Source organism: Phoxinus phoxinus (assembly GCF_949152265.1).
Source record: "Phoxinus phoxinus genome assembly, chromosome: 10".
NCBI lineage: Eukaryota > Metazoa > Chordata > Actinopteri > Cypriniformes > Leuciscidae > Phoxinus > Phoxinus phoxinus.
The window spans coordinates 10,745,017-10,765,044 of NC_136885.1; the positions used below are offsets into that span (position 1 = coordinate 10,745,017).

A 20,028-nucleotide genomic window follows, 5' to 3' on the forward strand; every position below is an offset into this window, starting at 1 on the left:
TCTACTCTCTAATCGTTCTCGCGTTACTTCAATGTCATACACTGATCGGTCTGAGCAGCGCCGCATGAAGTTGAACACACCTAAAGTGAGGCCTCGTTTTTTATTGATCATGTGATCACAATATACTGTATCTTGGATGGGCTTGGGGTGAGTAAATAGTCAGTTTAAATAAAAAATAATAATTTATGCAAATAATCATATTTTTTTTCGATAACTGACTTTAAGCTTACTGCCTTTTGGTCGAGACTGTGTCTGAATGTGATGCCAAGATAGGTAGACAAGTAGGCTACAACAGAGCTTCTGTCTCTGAACTGAAATACTTTTATTCTTTCAGTCTGATTTTTTGTTCTGAAAGCTTGATGTGAGGAAGAAGCAACATGGCCCGATGGCCAGATTGTACCAATGATGTGACATAATGGAACAGCTGCAGTGCTGCTAACAGACTCCTGACTGCAACTCCAGTCACCCTCATTAATACTCTCTCTATTATCGACAGTGTCTCTGGGCCAGTCTGTAGTTCAACGATTTGTCGGATTCACCCTTTCTCTCTCTGTCTCTTATTGCTGTGCTGCTGGTAAGATAAACCCCTAAGGTAACTCATTTGCAAATCTATTCTCAACCAAGCAAACGGGGACATACACACAATCCGTTTTTTTCTTTGTCATATCTATTGTAAGACATTAGGTTTATCCATTTCTCTCTCCCTCTATTTCTGTTTTTCCAGCACACATTCTCTGTTTATGATTACTAACTTGAGCAGCAACAAATAGACTGAAGGGAAGACTTCTGTGTGGTCACTCAATGGTAAATTTCCTAGAAATAATTTGTTTCTTTCATCTTTTTTTAAGCCTCATGAGTAGCTCTTTATTTTTTTTTAAAATAATTTGTCCTTATGTGATGATGAGGGAGTCTATCAAGTCTTGATGATCAATTATTTAATCTAATCATTAAACATGAACATGTATAAAATGTGAACATTGCAACTGTAACGCTTGACACAGGGAAGAGTAGAGAAAAGGGGTTCCAAGATACAAGTGACAGTCCTTCCTGTCCGAAAGCCGGCTCCTGACGCCTAAATGTAACATCATACCACCCAGGGAGAAGACCCAGATGGAGGAAGAGACCACTTGGGAGCCGGTGGAGTGGAATGCTCTGATGGAGTCGAAGGGATGAAGTCCCACGGTGCGGTGGAGCCTCAGGCGGTGCAGTCCAAGGCGGAGCCAGGGAGATGGAAGACCGAGGCAAGGTCAGGGAGACTGGAGACCAAGGTGGAGCAGTATGAGAACGTCTTAGAAAATATCATGGTTTCACAGTATACGGTATTAAGCAATCAATTATTATTATCATCAGTTAAAAAATGACTGTTAAATGAATGAGAATTTTTTTTGGTTGAACAAATACATTATTATTCATAATTCAATTTCATAAGTCAACACCATTGCTGAGTATTTTTTCCTTAAAATTGCAGTGAAAAAAGATGTCAGGTGTTCCCTATGTCAAAAACTACCTTGTAACCAATCCCATCAACCTGTGGGTGGGCTTAAGCATATCATTAACAATGCTCTGAAGCAGGGGAGTCTCAAGAGAAGCCAGGTTATCCTGGTATATTTTTCTGTTGATATGAAAAATCAGGTAGATTTAGCAATATAGTGCGTGAATTATGGCTATAGCCTATGCTGTAAGTTAGGATGAACTGCCTTTCTCTAGCTACTGACCTTCTAAGTTGTTCAAAGCGTTTCTAATGATGCTGATTTTTAGAAGTCACTGTCTGTTTTTGAGATGGCGAATGGGAACATAGCTGTTTGATAACGTAGTCAAGCAAAAGGCAAATCATATGAATTACCGTTATGTGTCCGACGTTGTAAAGAGCGATACATAAAAAATGCATTATCTTTCTGATACATCGACTTGTAGATGAGCCTGTATAATTCACTCTTCTGGTTTCTGGTTCAAACATATAGCCTAGCCTATGGCTGAATTAAACCAATATTTCCACTTGTCATTGAGCAGCGTTTACTACAGTAAAGTTGACCGAGCAGATGGGACTTTTACTTACTCAAATTATCTGAGGGCAGAAGGGATTTTTTTTTACAGATTCAACCAATGGAATTGAAGCAAAGGCGGGGTCAAGACTCTAGACGTTTGAACATGTGGAGGGAATAGTCGGAATACTTCAGTTCAGACAGATGCATTATTGAATGTTCGTGGGTGAACGCATTTCTTGCAAGGTATTGAAGGTAAGTGAATTTTATTGTGTTCAAATTCAACATCCTCTAACGTTTACTAAGATAATGAGCGAGCATTAAAAATGCACAGAACTAACAATCATCGTCTAAATATCCTATCGTATGGATTTTGATTCGACTGTTACAACAAAGCTGCTTATGGAGTAACTGGAGTAAAACATTTTTCCAATGCTACCTCGCCGTCCGTGAAGTTGATAACTCGTTCAAATATCCGTGACATTTTATTGGTCAAAATTATACATCTCCCGCATTATCGCTGCTCTCATGGGTTAGAATCACTAGTTGTATTACGCGCCGCTCTCAGGGCATGAGCTACTCAATATAGGTTCAAATCACTGTAATTTTTAGGTTTATTTAAATTATAAAATAATTTATAGGTTTTTTTAAAGTTTTTCTCTCTCGTCTCTTTGTCTTCGAAAGAGAATTTCGAATAGAGTAAAAAGAAAAAATAAATATTAATGAATACATTAATCTTGCTTAATTAGTCGACCAGCTGTGTTGGGTTGGTAATTTAAGAAGTGTAATGAGATCTGGCAGAACTTTCATATCAACATGATCGGTTATCCCCCAAGACATTAAAGTATTCATGGCCATCCTGCCTGCCAAATAGCAGTCATAACACCAACAATAAAATCTAATATGTCTGTCTTAATATAAAAATTAAGTATGAAGTATAATAAACAATACACCTTTACCATGTACCTTTACCAACAATACACCATGATCAAAATTTGTATTATTTGTTGTTGTTATATGTTTTTCTTTTTCTTTAGTCATGTCATATCTCACTCACTTCAGGCAAAATCAGACACCCTTGACTATTACACTCACAGCTCATAAAAACTTTATTGCAAACCATTCCAAGAAACCCATTCAGACATTCCCTGACTTCATGCCATGATAGTTGCTTAGGGGATTTCTCAGTTTTAAGCACATCAGTAATCAATAAACACATAATTTAAGGCATACTGGGTAGCTTGTGGCTGAAGTATATTTTATGCCAGTATGTTTTACCATTGTTATTGACTGTTTTTTTTTCTTTTTGTTTAGTACACAGGGTAATCTTTAACTTCCAGCATAAGCAACTGCTGCTGTGAAAGGTTAATAGCATTTCCAAAGACAGCTCCATCTACAAAGATGAGTTATAAAAGTTGAGTTACAAACCACATGGTGCTGTGAGGTGAACTATGACCATGGAGACTTGAACATCAAGTCACTATTGATTGGAATAGAAATAACCCGTGATCATTCCTTTATTTAGATGTTCAATAAATCCAAGAACTACATCTTATACTGCATGTTCATACAACCATACAAACCAGCTTTGAAAAAATACAAAAAAATAAAGGAGTAGTTTATGAAGACATAAGGTAGAGACATATTAATCTGAGTTTTCTCATTCACAATGTCAGTGAAAGTACATGAGTGTGCTGTCATTTTTTAAAATAACATTTGTAATCCAAAGGGCACAGTCCCATTTTTAGTTGAAACTTGTGGAGCAACCTAGTTTGAGTCATCATGCCGGTATGGAGACTGGTTTGTTGAGGCCTTCACAGGGGAGAGTCTAGTTGACACAATCTCTTCTGAAAATTCAGGGATGAGTTGTGTTCATGTGCGCATGTCCACCTTCTGATCTGAATACGGCCCGGGTCCAGCTGAATACATAATGCCTTGTGGTCGTGTATAGTACATGTATATGTGGTCGTGCACAGGTCCACAACCTGATCTGAATATGGCCGGTATGGCCGGTAGTAACATTTCCAGGATCAGTCTCGGAACGCGCCCTGTGTGAACAAAAGCCAGGACCAATGCCGTAAAAGGGTATTTTAGAAGAAAATAGAAGAAAGTTTGTGTTCGTCATCAACAAAGAAAGAACGAAAAAATGTCTGCAATATAGAATGAAACCGAGACCAGGGAGCTATCCGCACTGAAGCTGAGGCCATGTCCACACGGACACGGGTATTTTTCTAATCTGAGTTTTTCCTCCTGCGTTTTGAAAAAAAAATCCCGTCCACACATGCTCGGTTTAAAAAAAAATCTACGTCTACATGAAAACGCAAAAACACGCTATCAAGCGCTGTCAAGAGCATGCCACACCAACAGGCGGTGATATAACCCTAACCGTAAAGGCACGTTGGCCAATCAGAAGCCTGACAAAAAGTTATTACCGGTTGCCCTGCGTAGAATTTCATTCTGACGCCTGTTCCGCAATATAGTCAGCAATAAACTGAGCATGTCTCTGTATACATGTTATTAGCCCTGTTAGCACAGTTACTATCATCAATATTTGGCCTACGTCCGCCATTGCACAGAATCGTCAACAAAGCAGTCAGCGGCGCACAATCTGACGTCAAAACAGTGGATAACGGCGCACACTCTGACGTCGGTTTTACTGTCTACACGACAACACTGCAACCGGCGTTTCTGAAAATCCTCACCCTGGCAGGGGTTTTCAAAAATGTTCGGTTTCAGTGACCTGATACTGCGTTTCCGCGTGGACGAACGGCCTAACCGCGTAAAAAAAGTCCCGGTTATAAAAATACCCGTCTCCGTGTGGACATGGCCTGAGATCGTTTGCCAGCTTTGTGGAACGGCACGCGATGCATTAGTGTACGACCGAATGCTGAAAAAAATGTTCGAGCGTGGTTTCTCGAGATCGAAAGTGCAGATCATTAGTAATCTTAAGACACAGACAATGATTTTAAGAAGAGGATCTATGACCTCTGGAAGCATCTCTTTCAGTAGCTTAGTCAGAATAGGGCCTAACATACAAGTTGTTGATTAGATGATTTAACGAGTTTAGACAATTCTTCTTCTCCTATAGTAACGAATGAGTGAAACTATTCCTCTGGGACACTACAATGCACTGTCTGATGTGATACTGTAGTAGACAGTTGTATGGTTATAATTTTCTCCCTAATATAATCAATCTTGCAAGTAAAGGTCATAAAGTCATTATTGCGTTGCTGCTTGGAAACGTCAGAAGTTAATTTGTTAATTTAGCCACTGTATCAAACAAATACCTAGGGTTGAAATATAAGCAGATCTATCAGCTTTTAAGACCTTTCTGTATACAAGCAATGTTTTTCCACGAAAAGTGAAAAACCTCTAGTTTTGCTTTCTTCCAATTACACAAAATTTTTCGGGCTGCTGTTTTAAGGGCTGTTTTTTAAGAGTGTGCTCGTTGTACCATATCATTGAACTATTTTCCTATCTATCTTCTTTAAGATAAGGAGCAACTGTGTCTAATGTGCTGGAAAAGAGAGTCAATAGTTTCTGTTGCAACATCGAGTTCTTCTAAGCTATTTGGGATGTTGAGGAGATGATACTGATCAGGGAGATTATTTATAAAGCAATCTTTAGTGGTAGAAGTAATAATTCTACCATATCTGTAACAGCCAAAAACTTTTTTTTTTAATAATAATTGATAATTTTATAAACTAGAACATTTAATCTAATCTTATAATATTGTAGGTACAAAATGAATAGTGCCCCAAAATTGTATTTTGGTTAATTCCTTCATTTTGAAATAGCAAAGCTGCTGTCTAAGATAGGGCTGGTACATCCTTCTCTGAGTGAGTCAGGCTCTTCAAGCTCTCATGAGGCGACAGTACAAAATGCTCAAAACCAGACAAATCCTCGCGCAAATTCGCCCGAGGGACTGGTTTATTTCTCTCGACCTGAAAGACGCATACTTTCAGATCCAGATTATACCCCGTCACAGGTCATTCTTGAGATTCGCCTTCGACGGTCAGGTATATCAATACACCGTCCTGCCGTTCGGCCTGTCTTTAGCCCCCCGTACGTTTACGAAGTGCATGGACGTGGCCCTCGCTCCTTTGAGAAGTCAGGGTATGCGAATCTTGAACTATTTGGATGATTAGCTGATTTTGGCTAGCCTGGGAAAACCCAGACCACTCTCAGTTGTAACTGAGTAAGGGTCTGGCAAAGCTCCATAGACAATTCATTTCCACAGGGGCGTCACCAACGGACGTCGGATAGATCTAAAACCAATCAAAGCGATGAATGACATGATGTATGCAGAGCGACGGAGAAACATCTCGAGACTCTCAGCAATTCTCTGTTTGTGTTAACGAAAATGACTATTTTAAATCGCTTGAAACAGACGCGATAGCTGATTCGAACGAGTGATGTTGTGATGTTCCACGGCGGCATCCATCTTTGTAATGTACAAAATCTGCGTCACAGTCTCTGCTCTGTCGTCATCGTGTAAAGCCCGCCCCAACGTTTCTGATTGGTGCCGCGATTTCGACGGATTGGAAATGGGTTTCAATGGGCTCTTTGCCAGACCCACTTGCAGAGCAAATCTAAATTTGCCGGAAGTGGTCTGGGTTTTCCCAGGCTAGATTTTGGCACAATCGGAGATAGATCTCACAGAACAGTGCTTCTCAGCCACCTGGAAAGCCTGGGTCAACTGAGCCTGGGTCAACTGAGCCACCTGGAAAGCCTGGGTCAACTGGACCCAGGCTTACGGTCAACTGGACCAAGAGCTCATTGCTGCCCCAGCAGTCGACCTCTTTTCTGGGAATAGAGCTGGACTCGGTGGCTATGACGGCCCGCTTGTCGACACAGCGTGCGCCGTGTTCGGCATCTGGCCGCGTCTTTCCAGAAAGGCAGCGTTGTTCCTCTGAAAACATTTCAGAGAATGTTGGGCTATATGGCTTCGGCTGCAGCAGTGCTCCAGCTGGGTCTACTGCGTATGCGCCCTCTACAACGCTGGCTGAGTGCCTCACCAAACCTGGGTGCGAATCAGAGTGACTCAGAGCTGCGTTTCAGCTCTGCAGCCCTGGATAGCGGCCAAATGGTACCAGTTGGGAGTGACAATGGGAGTCGTCTCGTACCGATAAGTGATCTCGACGGACACCTCCAACCTAGGTTGGGGTGATCTTTTCGAGGGCAGACCAGTCTATGGCCTCTGTTCAGACCAGGAGAAAAGCCTTCACATAAACTGTCTAGAGATGATAGCGGTCGAGAACGCATTGAAACACTTCCTCCCATCCCTGCGGGGCCACCACGTACTGGTCCGCACGGACAACATGTCTGTGGTGTCCTACGTGAACCGCCAGGGCGGTGTCTGATCCAGAACTCTCCGCGCTCTGGCGGAACGCCTCCTCGTTTGGGCTCAGCACTCACTCGCTCAGAGCCGCGCATGTGCCGGGCCACCTGAACGATGGTCCAGACAAACTGTCCAGGGACAATGTTCCCCCGGGGGAATGGTCCCTGCACCTGCAGACAGTCCAGTTGCTGTGGCGTCTTTTTGGCAAAGCGAAAGTCGACCTCTTTGCGTCAAAAGACAACACTCGTTGCCTATGGTTCTTTTCAATGAATGAGGACGCGCTGGCCCAAGCTTGGCCCAGCTGCCCACTGTACGCTTTCCCTCCGATCTCACTGTTACCACAGGTCACCAGGAGAATCAGGGAAGCGCGCCACTCAGTGCTCCTCATAGCCCCGCGATTGGAGAACCAGACAAGGTTCCCAGAGTTGGTGCGGCTGTCAGACTTAGCCCCATGGCCGATCCCGGTGAGGAGAGATCTCCTTTCTCAAGCCGGCGGTTCGATTTGGCATCCTCATCCAGAGCGATGGTCTCTGCATGCATGGATAATCAACGGATACCCATTGTTCTGCCAGAAGGGGTTGTGAACACGATCACGCAGTCTAGAGCTCCCTCTACGAGACGGCTCTACGCGTCCAAATGGTCTATGTTTACTAAATGGTGCACTGACAAAGGTTTAGACCCACAAACTTCTGGGGTTTCGTGGGTGCTTTGCTAACTTCAAGAGGTGCTGGTCCCCCTCCACGCTCAAAGTATATGTTGCGACCATTGCACCATTCACAGAGTCAACACGCGGCCAGGCAATAGGAAGGAACGAGCTCCTCATCCGCTTCCTTAAGGGAGCCAGGAGGATGAATCCCCCGCGGCCCCCATCGGTTCCTATTTGGGATCTTTCTTTGGTCTTGGAGGCCCTGAAAGCTCATCCCTTTGAACCCTTACACACTGTGGATCTGAAATACCTCACGCTCAAAACCGTTTTTCTGATAGCCCTGTCATCAGTTAAACGCGTGGGTGACTTGCGCGCGTTATCTGTTAACGCCGGATGTCTCGAGTTCGGACCCAATGACTCTAAAGTCATCCTCAAACCGAGACATGGTTATGTCCCCAAGGTGATCGGCACCCCTTTCAGAGCGCAGATCATTTCACTCTCGGCTCTGCCGGCAGCGAGGTCGACGGCAACCTCCTCTGCACTGTCAGAGCGCTGAAAATTTACATCACGCGCTTCGCCACCTTCAGGCGCTCAGAGCAGGGTCTCGCCGCCTCGAAACACAGTCTGTCCAGATGGATAGTGGATGCTAGAGATGCGCGGATGGGCTATTATTTCATCCGCAACCGCATCACAAAACTCATCATCCGTCCACCATCCATCCGCTCCAACGTTTTTGATCAATTTTCAAAACCGCACCGCCTGCCATCCGCCGCTGAAAGCTCTTACCTCAGAATACCAGCAGTGAACTCCGTCTCCGATCGGCGCACAGGGACAAAAATAAATAAATAGCCTAAATTAAACACACTCTCACGCACAAACCTGACCTTATCTAATAGGCTACTGTACAATATTTTCATTGTAGCCTAATAGAAAACGCATTTTGGCACATCATTTCAACATGCTGCTATTTAGCCTACTACTAATGAATGCCTATTTCACTTAATTTTTTTAGCAAATAGATAGAAAGCTTGAATAAAAAAGTAATTTACATTATAGTCAAACTCTACGCACTGTCATGTCAGGGTGACGACTATAGGACAGTGCCGCCGCTCCCACCACGCGCATCACACGCTGTGCGTAGGGCACCAAGAGGTGAGGGAGCACCAAAAAAATAGCCTAATGAAAAATCAATAATTATAATGCCGATATTATTTCAGTATAGAAATGCAGACATCCCAAGTCTCCCGGAAGTTCCGGGAGTCTCCCGCATATTGATAGCAGCTCAGTGATGCTCGCAAATTAGATAAAATCTCCCGGAATCTAGAGCGAGCGCTCCTGCGAGACAGAGACTGTGCTCCAAACCGCGTAGCGCATGCACGGCAGAGAGGGAGAGAGAGCAAGAGACCGCTCGCATGTGCCTCATGAAGCGCATGTAATATCATTCCCCTATTTTCTTTTTTTGGATGTAGGTATAGTCAGATAACAATATTTAACAATGTATACATATATTTTTCATTTGATTGGTTCGCCCAATTTTAATCAAAATATAATTTTCCGTCACGTCATCCGCCCGATCGAGTCCGCGGCTGTAACCGCCAACCGCGCATCTCTAGTGGACGCTATTGCGGCAGCTTATGCATCTAAAGACCTGCAGTGCCCTCTGGGCGTCAGGGCTCATTCCACCAGAGGCATGGCCTCGTCGTGGGCTTGGTCCAGCAGAATTTCTATTCATGCCATTTGTATGGCAGCAGGCTGGGCCTCCCCCTCTACATTTGTTAGGTTCTATAACCTGGAAGTTCCCATCTTGCAGGCTAGACTTTTATCAGTCTAAGTCACGATTCGACTCTCCTGGTTGAGCTGCACTTTAAGGGTCGATAAAATTTCAGTACAGACCGGCTGCGCCCCTCTTTATATATAGCCTACTTTGTGCTTATGTACATGTGCGGGTCCACTCTGTTGGCCGCCTTTTTCTCACTTATCTGTGTCCCCCGGGTTCCCCCCGGGTTCCCCCCAATTCATGTTTATTTAATTCGATAACGTATAAAGAGGAAGGGATGATCACTTTCACTCACGATCCGCGACACTGTTCAAGATGAAAACTTTATTTTCATAATATAAATAAAATGTATAGCCTATATGCTTGTCCTGTAAGTATGTGAATGAAAACATTTCATCAAAAAATGTCTTACTATCATTAAAATATGAAAATTAAAATGACGGGTAATAATAGATTATGATGGAATTTTTAAGATCCTGTCCGTCAAAATGAGGGATAGTGTGAAAGTCTAACGCAACCTCTGAGCGACAGTAAAAGCATTAATGTTATTAATGTTCTCGCTTCGATAATTCAAAAGTAGGCTAGTCTGATTTGATGACATTGCAGTAATTATTACAGTGAAAGCTTAAGTAAAGTTTTATTATATAAATAATAATAGCTATTTTTTATTTTTTTACCCTCCTCCTCCCAACTGGTTCCCCCTTCAAACATACTGTCTAATAAGTGCATGCCACCCCTGGTTTCCTGTATTATCACCTACTGTCAATAGCACCTATAATTGTGCTCATCCTCCATATCTCTGTCTGTTGAGCTGTCAACAGGCTGTTTCTACTATAATGTTCAACACTTATTGACACATACTAGCATTTCATAATAGTTTATCTTTCATGAAACTGAAATTTCCGGTCCTGGCTACGTCAAGCATCTTCTAGATTATTATTATTATATTTTTTTCCCTCAATTTGTTGTTTCTATTAGCACTGTTCCTGTAACTCTGTAACTGGTCAAGAATGGTGCTAGCAACACTACATGGGTTTGATTATCATGGAACTTAAATACTAAAATATTTGACTTGAATGCACAGTACATTGCTTTTAAGTATATGTCAGATGAATAAACATTTAATCATTATGCTTAATACAACGACTTAATTTAGAAACCTGGAAAAAGATACATGTGCTAGTCAGTGTGAACCTTCTTGGTGAGTCATATGGTCACATTAACATATTGTTAACATACAGTGATCTTCAAAAAATGGCTTGAGCATATGCTGTAAAATATGGTCTGTCCTTGAACAGAAATCCTGAATAATTCAAAATATGTTTTTAATTAGATTATTTTATTTCAGCCATTGATTAAAATTAGTACACATTAATATTGCAATGTGTTGCAGTATAAAATAAAAATCAACAAAGCTGTGGGAGGTGAAGTATATTTATCTCTGTAAGCCTGGAAAAATGGCTGACTAATGGCTTCAAGAGATTATTAGACATGATAGGGGAGTATAATGATTCTCTGATCGTGATAGTGGTATTTTTTGGCAAAGCTTGGATTTTTCAAATATGGTGTAGAAGGGTGCTGTGTTTTGTAAAGTTTAAAGGGAAGAAAAAAATTCTGTCATCATTTACTCACCTTAATGTTATTTCACACCCTTAAGACTTTCGTTCATCTTCAGAACATAAATGAAGATATTTTTTTATTAAATCTAATAGATTCCTTTTTTAGCTAACTTGCGCTGCGTCAATGACGTGGGAACGCTTCTGCGTGATTACTTCTAAAGCACTCTTGTCAACTAGTCCAATGGGGAGACGGAATGTCACATGCGGGTGACGTCACGACCAGAAAAGCATTAAAGCACATCCGGAATGACTAAGTTAGCAGTTGGCTTCTGTGCCTTAGCAAGCGCTCTGTGTTAAAACTGTGTGTCTTATTTATTGTTGTTTGTCCTGATATTGTGCAGTACACAAAGAAAACAAAGAAGGAGGAAATAAACAGACTCAAGTCGCGTGCTTCTCCCTGCCCTCGGTTCCTTACGGGTGGGGATACACATGACTTGTGTGTTATGTGTTTGGGAGCGGATCATGCTCTGTCAGACTTCGAGTGGGCTTACTGTGAGCATTGTGAGAAGCTGCCGCTTTGCCCACTCTGCTCCCGTCTGTCACTCTTTGAGGACAGTATTCAGGTCTGTGTTCTTCACGGTTCTGGCCCCGAGCTGCTGCCGAGATCGTGGGGTTTCTGCCACCCTTGGTGCCTCGGGGGGAAGTGGTTTCCAGCATCCGTCCCTCCATTGACAGCTACACATTTACCACTTTGACGCTTCAAAAAGTTAATCTAGTCTAAATTTTAATTTCAAATGAATTAGTTTATGATCCCTTTTTGAACGTTTTGGTGTTAATGGGGTTAATAAAGGCCTACTGAAGCAAAGCGATGTGTTTGTGTAAGAAAAATACCCATATTTAAAACTTTAAAAACTAAAGGTGTATTCACACCAGGAAAGTCCGATAGTTCACTTGCTTTGGTCCGGACCAAATAATTTTTTTTGTTTTTTTGTTTGGTACGGTTCGCTTTCACACTGCTCTTTTTGCAAGTGAACCAAAATGTGTAAACAAAACCACACGTGTGCTAAGATCGTCCATTCATTGGACAAGGATTCTCAAGTATGGAAATCAGGAAGTGCAAAAAAAAAAAAAAAGGCTCGGAGATATAAATTTAAAAAATAAAAAAATAAAAAAATTGGGAGATATTTCGTACTACAATTCTCTACAAACGCAATATGAAGAAACTAATGAGTATCATATGACACAATGTCATCTATACGATGTTATAATTCGGATTTTGAGAAGACGACGATGTGCTGCAAGACGGTTCCGGCGGAGAGAACTTGCTCTCATGTGCGCCTACCATGGGATGCTGACAGTGGGTATAAAGTATAAAGTTTAGATTCATAGAGAGGGGCTATGTTCACATCTCAAATAATGAGATTCTTATTGTATACTATACTGCTAACAAGTGCTATCAACGTTAATGCTTGCGATTAAGTTTGACCAGTTTAACGTAAATTAATGCAGCACCCCCCCACACCCACCATCCTTGTATTGTAACTATCGTTACATTATATGAACTCGCTCGTTTTCATGCAAATGCTTTTAAAGCATTTATGCGCGATTAGACTAAAGAGAACGCTCTGTATGGGAATGTCCTGATGCGCACACACTCATTCATTCATTCCATTCCAATGATGCACACACGAAGCGCAGAAAGCCGCGCAACAGTATCGTGTGGCCAGACAGCGCGCCGGAATGGAATTCTCTTTCGCACTTGAACGAACAATATTGGGTCGATATTGATATTGGGCCGATATTGGGTCGGTTCATGTTCATACCGTAAACGAACCGTACCAGAGTTCGTTTAGAACCGTACCGAGACCACCTCTTCAGCTGGGTCTCGGTTCGATTGTTTGGTCCGCACCCGAGTTCGATTGCTGTATTCACACCTGCCCAAAAGGTCCGCACCAAGGGGGGGAAACGAACTAGAGTTCGATTCAATCTAACCAAACAAGGCAGGTGTGAATACACCCTAAAATAACTAGCTTCCGGCAGACAGCCTATGCTAGTCAACTTATGCCAAAAGGGTAACCCCTGACGCAATGTAGGAGTAGTGTAAGCTTTAACGCCTCTCGCGGTTCAAACAAATAGGGCCGGGCAACAAACTCACTCTTCTTCTCTTATATTGAAATCTTCTGACATTTCTCTTGAAAAATTCTCATTTTAGACTTCTAATTTGTGACTGGTGTTTTGTTTTGCTCTATCTTCTGCGCTTCCGCATCCGTTGATGCATCATGTGTCAGGTCAGGGCAGGGTTAATCTTCCGCCGCAAATCGATATGTTTCTTACACAAACGCATCGCTTCGCTTTAGAAGGCCTTTATTATCCCCTGGAGCCAATGGGATTACTTTTATGGTGGATGGATGCACTTTTTAGGCTTCAAAATCTCATCCTCCATTCACTGCCATTATAAAACTTGGAAGAGCCAGGACATTTTTTTATAACTCTGATTGTTTTCTTCTGAAAGAAGAAAGTCATATACACCTAGGATTAGGGCTGGCCGATATGGCCAGAAAAAATTATCACAATATTTTTTTTATATCAGTCGATATCGATAATTATCACGATAAATGTCAAATCTTTATTTATTTCAAGTTTAAAGACAGATTTTTGCTCCTAAGTGAAAGCTGTAGAAACCAGAGCGTTGTGTTTTTAAACTACTCTTTATTGTCAGAACATATCATGACAAACACTTGCCAAACAGGTGAACATTCACAAATCTGAGGTAGAACATTCAAACATTTGTCATTTTTCCTTAACAAAATAAATATATTTATTGGAAAATTAATTTCTTAGTTTCTGCAATATTAATATGACATGTTTTGTCTCGAAACGCATATTTGACAGTGTGTTGACACTGACAGTAGTATTAGCTTGGGTTAGGATGCAGATTTACTATATACAATTTATGTTCATTAACAAAAACAGTAACATCTGTTAAAAAAAAGTAAAAACATTATTTTTATTTGGTAAAATTTTATATTCTTTAGTTTTATTAAAATTAACCATTGGTCATCCAGCATCATGAATTTAGATCATGATAACCACAGATAAAACCGGGTATAGCCTACAGCACCTCATCATGGCAACATGTAACTTTATGGTTTCTATGGTATTTATGAAAACCAGTAGCCTAAATACATTATTAAATACTGTAATTAGATTCCAATAGTCCTTTAATACATTTTCTACATTAATAATATTATACAATTCAATATATATATATCCCACATTTCATGGTGGAGTTAATATTACTAGGCTAACGTTACAGTAACGTTAAATCCGTGGTAAATGATGGGAATGTGTAGACGGAGAAGCTTCTGACTGTATCGCTGCGCTCAGTGTTCCTCCTGTTCGTCAGCGCCGCTTCATCTGCCTTTAAACCGGTTTAAATCACTGAGACATTTGTGTTCTTCACTGAATTCAAGCTCTTCTCACTGGATCTCGTGACCGAGGCCGATCAGAGTAAACGCGTCTGTCAGTGAGCTCGCGCTGCGCTGCCGTTTGGACTTTGAGCCGAGCGGATAAACGGTCCATGTGGCGCGCGGTTCAAATGAGTTTCGTTCCGCTTTTGGCGCAAAAACATTATCGAACATTTATCGAACTCTTGATATTGTTTTATCGAGAAAAATTATATCGTGATAATTATCGTTATCGTTTTATCGCCCAGCCCTACCTAGGATGGCTTGAGGGTGAGTAAATCATGGGATTATTAAATTTTTTTGGGGGAACTATCCCTTTAATATGTGTTCCGAAGATCTTTCAGGTTTGGAACGACATGAAGGTGAGTAAATGACAGAATTTTCATTTTTGGGTGAACTAACCCTTTAATAGTAGGCGAAGGTTCACTGTGAGACACAGCGGGGCAGTTAGTCACTTATATTCAGAGTCTGGGCAGCTTCCTGTTAGAGCATAGGGCATCATATTCAGTCATGTTTCACTGGCAATGCATAAGTATCTCAAAAATCATTATTGCAAAATTCAGTCCTCCATGATTTGTAGACTTGTTTTCTCTCTCTGCGTACCAGGAACATTGAATGAGTCCTACTGTATTCAACATTTTTGTGTTCCTCAAGTGAGACATCTATGATTTAAAGGGTTAGTTCACCCAAAAATGAAAATAATGTCATTAATGACTCACCCTCATGTCGTTCTAAGCCCGTAAGACCTCCGTTCATCTTCGGAACACAGTTTAAGATATTTTAGATTTAGTCCGAGAGCTTTCTGTCCCTCCATTGAAACTGTATACGGTATACTGTCCATTTCCATAAAGGTAATAAAAACATCATCACAGTAGTCCATGTGACATCAGTGGGTTAGTTAGAAGTTTTTGAAGCATCGAAAATACTTTTTGGTCCAAAAATAACACAAAATAAGACTTTATTCAGCATTGTATTCTCTCCCGGGTCTGTTGTCAATCCTTCACAGTTACGCTGATGGCGTAAGACGCTGATGACGTGTTATCTGGTGCGCCCGAGCTTCATTTATAGACTGAGGGAAACACACGCTGTAAAAGTGTCTCATCCGCGACATGCACATTTACGCACCATTAAAAAAATGATATCCACGCAAACAATGTAGAATAGCTTGAATATAGCGTGCGTCTCCCTCAGACTGTAAACGAAGCTCGGGCGCACCAGATAACACGTCATCAGCGTCTTACGTCAGCAGCGTCACTGCGGAGTCCTGAACGCAGATTCACAACAGACCCGGGAGAGAATACAATGCTGAATAAAGTCTTATTTTGTGTTATTTTTGGACCAAAAAGTATTTTCGATGCTTCAAAAACTTCTAACTAACCCACTGATGTCACATGGACTACTTTGATGATGTTTTTATTACCTTTATGGACATGGACAGTATACTGTATATACAGCTTCAATGGAGGGACAGAAAGCTCTCGGACTAAATCTAAAATATCTTAAACTGTGTTCCGAAGATGAACGGAGGTCTTACGGGCTTAGAACGACATGAGGGTGAGTCATTAATGACATTATTTTCATTTTTGGGTGAACTAACCCTTTAAGCATGTTTGTTTACTAACTCTCTATGTTCTATTTTGGGTAAATGAACCCAATTAAATGTTCTGTGTCTGTGTGCTGATATCTATGTGAACTGTCCAAACCCTTTGGTCATTAAATTCATTCAAACGAATGAGGGTCGACGTGACACCAAATTCTAAGAAAATAAGCAGCCCCCAGCTATGCTGCGATCACAGTGATTAACTGTGTCATTAGTACACGTCGGGTTTTCTAAACCCTGACATTCGTATTAACATTCAGACAGTTTTCACCATGCTCCAAGTAACACAAATTACTTAAGAACTTTTGTGCACAAAACAATAGCTGACAAGTTTAACAATTTTGAGATTCAATTTCAATTTCAGAGAACCACATTAAAGTTTATCCGTTTCTAATATGAATATCCATTAAACAGAATTCGTAAACACCCATCCAAAGAATCAATGATAACAGACTCTTCTTTGAAATCCTCTACTAGCGCTGTCTTACCTTCAAGTGGAAAGGCATTTTTTAAAATCTGTTTTGTAATTCAGTCAATAAGGCATCTCAGGCCCCCTGTCTATAGAGCTGGAAATAAAATGCATCTTCATGCTTTAAGTTATTCACATTTTGTGTGTTTATGTAGACTAGTTCAAAAGCCTACAGTACCAGCTAGTGTGTATATAAGCTTTTAAACTGGTGGACATTTGGATTATTTGCAAATATTTTTATGAGCATTTTTAAAGATTAAATTTATAAATGGCAGCTTTGTCTCAGAAGAAGAAGAAGAAGAAAAAACTGTTATTTACTGTGAATACTGTATGGTATTCTATCTCTTGTATAGTACTTGTTGCAAAACTCACCAGTATCTGACAACCACCTTAATGGATAAACAAAGAAGCTTGGCAAGGGAAGAAAGCTGAATCTAGAAGGGAGATGGGGGTGAAGGTGGTAGAGAAGGAGAAGGGGAAGGTATACTGTATGGAAAAGACAAGAGAGTTTAATCTATGCTTTCAACGCAAAAGAGTTCAGAGCTGTAGTCTGTGTTATCCTGGGTAGTTTTATTGTTTTATTTGTGTACAAATTTGTAATCCACAGACCAAAATACAGTAAACTACTAGTAATTTTATGAGATTTGCATCTTACAATATCAAGAATCCAGACAAATCAGATTACCTAAACTGTACAACTCTTGTATGTATCCACCTCCTCTCACTTGCAAATCTACATAGCCTCCGGAAGTCTGGAAGCATTAAACTTTCATATTTAATGTATCTCTTTTTTAATCCAGCTCCGCCCGTTCTTGCCGGGCATCAGTCCTTGTACACCTGCCCTCTGCTTACATTGATTTTTGTCTTGGCCACTCCTGCTTAATTTAGATCCGAAGTCTGACTACAACGTGTCCACAGTTTGATCGGTCATTGTCCTAATGAACCACCTGCTTAGCCTGCTCTTAGGGCTGGCTTATTTGACACATGTGCTGCTGTGTACATGGCTGCATGCTTTATGATGCTATACTCTCTGTGTGTTGTAAACAAATACGTGCACATTTTTAAATTAAAGGCTACAGTCAGGCCGCTCGTTCCCGCCTACAAATCATAGAAGTCCTGCATGTTTCCATCTTTAATCAACTCTAATTTAATCCTACAGCACAGGAAATCGAATTGTTTCCCATGGGAATGCAGACCTCCAACTTAAATCTCATTTGTGGTATATTTAGACACATTGCGCCAGTTGTGACCTCATATACATATTTTGCGTGTCAAAAATTAGATTTGAAAGGGAAGGGAAGGCTAGACTATTTTTATAATGCTTTTATTGTTATTTTTAGAGAAACTACTATCCATTTTCTTCTATGTAAAACAGAGGCTTTGACATTCTACCTTAGAACTTCTTTTTTGTTCCACAGAAAAAAAATAAAATAATGCAGGGCTGAAACAACTTGAGGATAAGTAGATTATGAAAAAAGGGGGTGAACAATAAAACCTAGCACATCATATTGATAGGAAACTCTTTCCACCCCTCCATCCCTGCCTGGCCTTTCTCTCTCTGTCTTTCTCATTCACATTTGCGTTCTACTTCTCTCCTTGCCTTAATCCAGACCCTCCCTCTCCCGATTTTCTCTCTCTCTCTCTCTCTTTCTCCCTCGCACATACATACTCACACACACACACTGCCTCCTTTCACTCTCACTCTGCCAGTCTGCAGTTCAACATGTTGCCTGAGCGATGCTGCGCTCCACAATGGAAGCCATCCTGCCGGTGTACCGGTCGCGCACCACAGCCCGAGCTTCAGTGCTCCATCTGAAGGACCTGTGTGAGGAGGAGCGCAACCCTCACAAATCCCAGCCACTGTCCGAAAGAGAGGAACACCACGCCAGCTCCATGTGGAGGGAGGCCATGCGTAAGCGGACCTACTTGCTGGAGAGGGGCTCCCGGACAGGAGGAGATGTAACAGGAGGAGGAGGCGTGCGTGGCCGGAGACAAATATCCCCAGACTGGCTGTATGACTCGTACTATCTTATGAGCCAGCAGCACCCACTTTTTGTTTTTCTGCTCCTCATTGTGATGGGTGCCTGCCTGGCTCTGTTGGCTGTCTTCTTCGCCTCTGGGCTGGTGAGTGTTTGGAGACTGGGGGGAAGGTGACTGGGGAAAAGGCAGAAAAGGATGGGAAACAGTGATTTTAGGTTGGTTGAGGGAGAGAGAGCCCTGTTGCTACTGTACTGAGCAAGTGACACAGGATAGGGTATATCATTTATATTTTGCTTATTTATTTAAGGGTTTTTAAAACAGTTAACAATACTTCTACAAGCCCACACCTGGACATGTTTGTGCCATGTGTATAGGAAAATACATTTCCTGTGCCCAAAACCATCACACTTTAGAGGAAGTTCCATCCAATCAGCTCTGTTTGTACGGACTGCAGGAACCATATGTCTCTGTTTACCTTAAGCAGTATGTAATCTCTCTTCAAAGCATAATTTATGTGATTCATGTAAAAGTCATAAAGAAGCAGCAGGCAATAATCAATGTTTGGAAGGAAAGGGAACACATTTGGAAAGTCATGGGTCATGGGTAATTAAGCAGAACAGATTAAGTAGAAACTATTAACCTGTCAACAGTAAAGCTGCTTGCATTTTTGACTAGCTCAGCTGGAGCAAAATTGAAATCCCTGTGAATTCAAACCGAATAATATTCTTTATAATGCAATCAATGATTTGTTAACCATTAGCTGTGTAATTTGTATTATATGGAAAACATATCCAGAAATCGAATAAACTATGTATGTTTATGCATACAGCACAGTGCTAGATTCTTTTGGTTAAATTCTTTTGAGTTTTGTGCTAATACTATCATATTATCAACATTGATTTATTTAAATTGTTTGAAATTTCGGAATATTCTATATGTGCCACTTGCAGATGAAGCAGAAAGGGATCATGGGACCGAGGAGAACTAGCAGCTGTAGTGTTGTCAGGGTGTCTGAATCAGAGTTTTGTACATATATTGCTGGCTCACGTGGTGAGACAGTTTACACAGGTTTTCCCAGAAGTTTTGAGGTATTTACATCACAGGTTGACTGTCTGGCCTAAAAACAGAAGTCACGTGGACAGGATACATGAGCTGCTGTCCAAAAGTTCAGTTTGCTTTTCCCTCAATTTTAAGGCCAATCATGTTT

General features: G+C 41.3%; 1 protein-coding gene across 6 annotated transcripts in view; it reads left to right on the forward strand.

The window, feature by feature from the left end:
* The first annotated feature begins 1,581 nt into the window (after positions 1–1,581).
* Positions 1,582–20,028, forward strand: part of adcy2a (adenylate cyclase 2a) — a 126,030-nt gene continuing 107,583 nt past the window's right edge. The window contains exons 1-2 of one of the 6 annotated variants that reach the window (XM_079625828.1): positions 1,582–1,632; positions 2,095–2,237. In XM_079625828.1, coding sequence (XP_079481954.1) covers positions 2,199–2,237 — 39 coding nt within the window. In that variant the 5' untranslated portion in view covers positions 1,582–1,632; positions 2,095–2,198. Of the gene's footprint in view, positions 1,633–2,073; positions 2,238–18,551; positions 18,966–20,028 lie in introns of those variants that run through there. The other 5 variants (XM_079625827.1, XM_079625829.1, XM_079625831.1 and 2 more) reach the window with 5 other exon arrangements.